Source organism: Salvelinus sp. IW2-2015, linkage group LG32, assembly GCF_002910315.2.
Source record: "Salvelinus sp. IW2-2015 linkage group LG32, ASM291031v2, whole genome shotgun sequence".
Lineage (NCBI taxonomy): Eukaryota > Metazoa > Chordata > Actinopteri > Salmoniformes > Salmonidae > Salvelinus > Salvelinus sp. IW2-2015.
In genome coordinates, this window is record NC_036871.1 from 30610156 (window position 1) to 30617588 (window position 7433).

The 7433-nt window shown below is 45.6% G+C and overlaps 1 protein-coding gene across 3 annotated transcripts in view; it reads right to left on the minus strand.

Annotated features, from left to right (window-relative positions):
- Positions 1–5313, minus strand: part of LOC111957176 (disabled homolog 1) — a 23299-nt gene extending 17986 nt beyond the window's left edge. For all 3 annotated transcript variants that reach the window (XM_070436554.1, XM_023977926.2, XM_023977925.2), the window contains exons 1-3: positions 5186–5313; positions 2058–2189; positions 594–713 (exon numbers count right to left, since the gene is read on the minus strand). In XM_070436554.1, the coding sequence (XP_070292655.1) occupies positions 594–713; positions 2058–2189; positions 5186–5281 (348 nt within the window). In that variant the 5' untranslated portion in view covers positions 5282–5313. The remainder of the gene's footprint in view (positions 1–593; positions 714–2057; positions 2190–5185) is intronic.
- Positions 5314–7433: the final 2120 nt, after the last annotated feature.

Genomic DNA, 7433 nt, shown 5'->3' on the forward strand with positions numbered 1-7433 from the left:
GGGAGGAGAGATACAGTGGCATGTTATGCCCTTAGAATACAGAGCAAATACGAATGGTCATTAGAGAGGACAAAAATGAATTGCTAGGCTCAGGGGGAATATACACTTTTGTCTAAGTTACTGTACAGTTCAGTAATATTTCCTACATAATAATTCCTTCCTTTGTCGACACAGGTATACATTACATTAGGCCTTTTACATTGACGGGACTCTTCTGCTGCATGGAGTCCTGTTTCAGTAGAACACATATGTATAGTATAGCAAGTACTCTAAAATCATTTGTATTGCAGTCTGCATACACAGCCAAAGCTGAAAGCATTCACATTCAGTTGTTTCTATGAATAATCCTCATTTATAGTGCATGCAGTGGGATCTCACAGTGGAGTGGTTGAAGGTTGAAGAGAGCTCTATTGAACAGTGAAAGAACAGGAAGTGTTCTCTGGTCATAGAATTAGAATCACTAGAACAGACAAAGCCTGGACAGTATTGTCCACAGCAATTTCCCTGGTAGACTACACTCACGGGTACACTCAAATCTACGTGTTATTGTGATGCATAACTGCTATGGTAACAGTTGTGTTGTTGTTGTTTACCTGGTAGATGGCCTGCTCACACTGCTTGTCCTTCTGGGACTTCTTCTCCATCTCCTCTCGCTGCTTGATGTCGTAGATGAGCGTGAAGAGGTCACGCAGGTCAATGATCAGTGGCTCCGCCTGGGAGGGAAGTAGGGAGGGAGAGAGAAAGAGAGAGAGAGGGTAGGGGAGGGAGAGAGAGAGGGGGGTAAGAAGGGAGGGATAGAGAGAGAAAGAGAGAGAAAGCGAGAGGGAGAAAGAGCGAGAGAGAGAGAGAGCACTACGTGAAGCAGAATATACCACAAACTTGTACCACAAAGCCTTATTGCTATTATAAACTGGTTACCAACTGACATGTGACATAAGAATAATTTATTCATGCAGTCTAAATGACTATCCGTCTTAGTTGTTTAAGGTCGGATATTGACTGAACGAACCGTACACGAATCATATTAGTGCCCTGCTAATACAGAGTTGTTGTTATCTACAGCCTTCAAGAGCACTGAGCCCTGCAAATCTAATGTGCTATCTATTTATATACTGTATATATTATCAACTGGGACCATTGGCTGGCTTTTCCTTTATTACACAACGCAGGAGAGAGCAAAGATCACATTTGTTACACTGGTCACACGGCACCCTAGTAGCAGCCTAAGCAGAGAGCTCCTGTAAACACGTACATATTTCATTGTTTGTAAGTGTTTTTAACAGTTTCTTAATCAGCTGTTTTGTTTTTGATAACATTCAGTTTTATTGCATATTTCTGGTGTTTTTGACCCACAGATTTGCAGATGGACTGGCAGGTCAACTCTTTTTGGCTTTGGCATTTGCCAGAATTGTTCTATGGTCAGTCCCTGTTAGTATTGTATGCTAAATGTGTTGACTTGGGCTGTAATGTTATTCCTAACTAATACCACTGGACACCTCATTCCTGGTACTTGAGTTGAGTCCCTACAACAAGGGTAGGTGTCAAGCGCCATGGCTGGATCCGGGGTCTGGGCGGGGGCTACGACCTGCACCGGAGCCGCCACCGCCACTAGTCACCCCCCTATCCTCCCCATTTGGTTTCAGGTTTTGAGGCTGGAGTCCGCCTTGGGGGGGGGGGGGGGGGGGGGGTTACTGTCAGCTCTGACCATAGAGAGCCCTTGGTTTCTCTATGGTGTAGTAGGTCGGGCGTGACTAGGGGTGTTCTAGTTCTATATTTCTATGTTGGTGTTTTGTATGGTTCCCAATTAGAGGCAGCTGGTAATCGTTGCCTCTAATTGGGGATCATATTTAGGTAGACATTTTTCCCACCTGTGTTTGTGGGATAATGTTTTGTGTATGTGCTAGTTGCACCACTTATGTTACGTTTCGTTGTTGGTTTATTGTTTTGTTTGGAAATTTTACTTTATTAAAAGATGTGGAACTCAACACAAGCTGCGCCTTGGTCCCGTCCTTATTATGAACGTGACAGTAGGTAATGAACTCAGGTCCATTACTCACCGACTGGCCAGACTTGATGGCCACAAACCTGTGGTGTCCCTCCTTCCCACAGACGTAGCCAAAGGCCCGGTGGTCCCGGGTATCCTTGGCGATATAGGAGATCTCATGCACTGAGTGGTGATGCAGCAGAACCTGAAAACACACACGGAGGAAATGACATACATTTTGGGTACGAAGTAATGTAGGAGATCTTTGAAACAGAAGGAAGTGGCAGATCCGAAGCAGGAAATGAACCAAAACTAAATGGAGGGGGTTTGGAGACACATGTTGGATACTATAGGGCCAAGGTCCTGATTTTATAGTTTAGTTAGACCCATGTGACCTGCCTAAGAGAACTCTTGGCTCTACTCAATGCATTTCTATGAATTTCATCAATTCTTGAAAGAATTCTTTGTTCCAAAATGAGGGAGTGAACTGGGAGTTCAGGGTAAGTAGGCTACAGCTCTTTGCTAATTCTAATACTATGGAAATGCGGTGCTCCAGATACACCGCAGCAGGGAAGAAAGGAAGGCAGATGGAAATGGGCTATTCTCTCTTTGTCTTACTGTTGACAGGGATGACTGACACATTTACCATTGTTCCCTTTCTTTCCTCATTTCCAACTCTCACAGTTGGAATAGCAGACACAGCACATTTACTGCATGGATAACAGCAGATCAGGATGTGTGTGTGTGTGTGTGTGTGCAGATCAGACTCCACACACACAACCCATTTTCACTTATTTTGAAGATCTTTCTAGCCTGGGGGGAAGTTGTTGTTGTGTATTGCGCAATATGCCAAAATATGCATTGTCAACAGAGCATGGTACACCCGCAGGGCAGCGCTGAACAGCCAGGTCACAAGTACAACTAACACTAACACACACTCTACCGGTCAAAAGTTTTACAATACCTACTCATTCAAGGGTTTTTCTTTATTTTCAATATTTTCTATATTGTAGAATAATAGTGAAGACATCAAAACTATAAAATAACACATATGGAATCATGTAGTAACCAAAAAAGTGTTAAACAAATCCAAATATATTTTAGATTTGAGATTCTTCAAAGTAGCCACCCTTTGCCTTGACAGCTTTGCACACTCTTGGCATTCTCTCAACCAGCTTCATGAGGTAGTCACCTGGAATGCATTTCAATTAACAGGTGTGCCTTGTTAAAAGTTAATTTGCGGAATTATTTTCCTTCTTAATGCATTTGAGCCAATCAGTTGTAAATTTGGTAAAAGACCAAGTCCATATTATGGCAAGAACAGCTCAAATAAGCAAAGAGAAACAACAGTCCATCATTACTTTAAGACATGAAGGTCAGTCAATCTGGAAAATGTCAAAAACGTTGAAAGTTTGTGCAGTCGCAAAAACCATTAAGCGCTATGATTAAACTGGCTCTCATGAGGACCACCACAGGAAAGGAAGACCCAGAGTTACCTCTGCTGCAGAGAAGTTCATTAGTTACCAGCCTCAGAAATTGCAGCCCAAATATATGCATCACAGAGTTCAAGTAACAGACACATCTCAACATCAACTGTTCAGAGGAGACTGCGTGAATCAGGCCTTCATGGTCGAATTGCTGCAAAGAACGCACTACTAAAGGACACCAATAATAAGAAGAGACTTGCTTGGGCCAAGAAAACGCAGCAATGGACATTAGCTGGTGGAATTTGTCCTTTTGTGAAAATAGTAAAACTAAAGAAAAACCGCTTGAATAATAGGGTGTTCTAAAACTTTTGACGCGGTAGTATGTATTCAGGATGTGCATGGAGACAACAGTGTTGGGCTGTCACTCATCTACTCCCCTGCTGCTCCACTAATAGCATTGATAAGTTTCGAGCATTAGGGAGGAGCTACTAAGAAATGACCTAGGGCTTCTTCAGTGGAGTGTAATGATAAGAACAGAGAATTAAATCATACTAGAGGCTGACACTGTTTCTATAGTCTAGATGACAGTACATTGCTACATTACACATTTTATTGTGAATGTTTCTGCACGCTGCATCCTGCTTGAATAAGCCCCATATTTTTACCATAATGATTGTTTGGGGAAATGAAGTGGTTGTTGGGGTAATCTTGTATATAAATGAAAAGAGCATTTGGGGGAACAATGATTCCAACCAAAACTACAGAGAAACGCCAGCAGGTGAATGGAAGGGTTAGGGATAGTGACATAAACATATACACACCCGCTAACAACGTCGCACACAACATCATACACACGCAGCAGGTACACATGGTGCACTACACACAGCACACACACACACACACACACACCACACAGCAACACACACACACACACACAGCCGACACCCACAATCCACAACAACACACACACACACACACACACACATCACATCACACCACACAGCACACACAAACGCAGTCACACACAACAGCACATCACACCTATGGGGCCAATGAGGGCTTATTAATAGCTGTTGTTGATAAATGACAGGGCTGGCGGCAATTGACAGGTGGCACCACTATCCAACAAAATAAAAAGGGAAGTCATCAAATATCAAACGATGAGGAGCGGGTCTATACAGTAACAGTATTGAGTAATTAATGATATTTTCCCCCCTTTAATGACAGTTGAGGTGGAGCTATGGGGCAGTTAGACTAGCAGTTAGCAGTGATGATGATTAGAGTTGGAACTGTGGGCTAATTAACCTAGCGGATAGCGGTGATGAGCAGCCTCAGGATGGTGGGTTGGGGGGGTTGGGGGGTGGGGGGGACCCCTCTATCATCCTGCAATGGAACAGCAGGCCTCTGGGCCCTGAGGGAGGAAGGTGGGAGGGAATGAAATGGAGGGGGGAGGCAGATTGTCTCATAGCATGGAGGGGAGGAGGGGGAAGGGGACAACATCACATCCCTCATATACACACTGTCATTACAGTAGACAGGTCTTTATCATCAGACATTAGCCACCATACAGCACGCCTAGACTGCTTCTGTTGTATTCCCTGTCATGTCAACTGCACCATATGCCAGGTAGGCACACAAGATGGCTGCTTTTCTTCTACATGACGGTGATTAAACTTGTATTAGCCTCTGCCCTCTGGATGTCCTATAAGGTTCACAGCAGCTGGGGCTAGACCTGGCTGCGCAGCTGCACTGTGGAGCCTCATCACTCACTCACCCCTGATCTCTCGTCGTAAATCTTGATCCCTCCGAAGGAGATGGTGAGGAAGACTCTCTGCTTGTGCTCTCCTTTGGAGCGCGCCGACGTAGCCATCCCCTGGAGGAGAGGAAGAGACACAGGGAGATGAAGGGAAATACTCTCAGCGTGAAAGACAGCAGCGTGCCATCGACTCACGACTCAGGTAAGTATGACGGGGAGGAGGAGGAGAGGGAAGGAAGAGGGTGACAGCTGTTATATGAGGTGCAATACGACAGAAGGCTCTTCAATGTTGCTCTTTTTGAACTTTCATTCTCTCAACACAGTTTCTCTTTTTCACCACTGAGTCTTTTATTGTTGAGCTTTTAAGAGGCTGATTTATTAAGTAGGGTTCTGCTGCCTGCACCTTGTGACACAAGCTGCCAAACTACCATGTAGCGACTTGAAGTTTCTCTGACTGAATGTATTCTGCTGACCGACAGCAGCCTAACCTTCACCTCGCCGGGACACTTCTGTCACGTCTTGCTGCCTGAAGAACCACGGAGCCTTTAAAGTAGATTTTCCCATTGATCTCAGCTCCTTTTTCTTTCCACAAAAACAATGAACATTTCCAGCATGTTTCTCAGACTCAAATGGAGGCACGACCCTCCCTCACTAACGCAAGCCTGACATGTCTTTCATGTAAATAAGCTGTGTGAAAAGAGAAAAGAAGACAGAACGTCATTGTGAATGCTGAACACGTCTGACAACCCTGGAACCCCAGTCACGTTGAGGAGGGTTGAGAGAGCGACCCCATACACAACCAGTACACTATATCTCCCTCTCCAGAGCTGAGCTTGATCAATTAATACATAAACCTGGAAACCATCAACCATCAAACTCCCTTCCTCTCACCCTCTGTTTGTTCTCTAGAGTGGGAAACAAAGAGCGATCGGCTGAATAGAGGAGAGAGGTGTCTATGGCTGTCGTCAATCCACAATCGGCTTCTCCATTTGGTGGATTAAGTCCTAAAGCTTAGAGAGGCAGCTCAATAGAGCCCCCTTCCCCTCCCATATTTCATCCCTCCATCCCCCTCTATTCCATCCCTCCATCGCCCTCCTATATTTCATCCCTCCCTTCCCCTCCTCTATTCCATCCCTCGATCGCCCTCTATTTCATCCCTCCATCCCCCTCCTCTATGTCATCCCTCCATCCCCCTCCTCTATTCCATCCCTCCATCATTCGCCCTCCTCTATTTCATCCTCCATCCTCCATCCTCTATTCATCCCTCCATCCCTCCTCTATTCACGCCTCCATCCCCTCCTTCTATTTCATCCTTCATCCTCCTCCTCTCTATTCCATCCCTCCATCCCTCCTCTGATTTCATCCCTCTCATCCCCTCCTCTTATTCATCCCTCCATCCTCTGCCTCTATTTCATCCCTCCATCCCCGCCTCTATTCCTCCCTCATCCCCTCTCCTCTTATTTCATCCCTCCCATCCTCCTCCTTCTATTCTCCATCCCTCCATCCCCTCTCCTCTATTCATCCCTCATCCCCCTCCTCTAATTCCATCCCTCATCGCCCTCTGCTATTCCATCCCTCGATCGCCTCCTCTATTTCATCCCCTCCATCCCCTCCTCTATTCATCTCACCCCCTCCATTCTCATCCCCCTCTCGCCTCCTCTATTTCATCCCTCATCCCCCTCCTCTATCTTCCATCCCCTCATCCCCCTCCTCTATTTCATACCCTGCCATCTCCCTCACATCTATTTCATTCACTCGCATCCCCTCCTTATTTCAATCCCTCCATCCCCTCCTCTATTGCCATCCCTCCATGCCCGCCCTCCTATATTTTCATCCATCATCATCTCCTCCTCTATTTCATCGCTCTCTCCCCCTCCTTTATTTCATCCCTCCATCCCCCTCTCTATTCCATCCCATCCATCGCCCTCCTCTATATTCATCCCCTCATCTCCCTCCTCTTATTTCATCCTCCATCGCGCCTCCTCTGATTCCATCGCCTCCATCCCCTCTCCTATATTTCATCCCTGGTATCCCCCTCTTCTCCCTGTCTATATAATATAATGCCTGTATTGACCTGAGAACATTGACTGTAACTGGCAGTGACTGCTGGATATGGAGTCATAGGCAGGTCACTGTTCAGATGTCACAGCATGGATCTACAAAACTCCTGGCTTGTTGTGTTACTTGGACATGTGGAGCAACTACATCTGATATCAGAAGAATCAGACGGCAGGAAATGGCTTTGCCTGCTGGCTGTACGTAATGC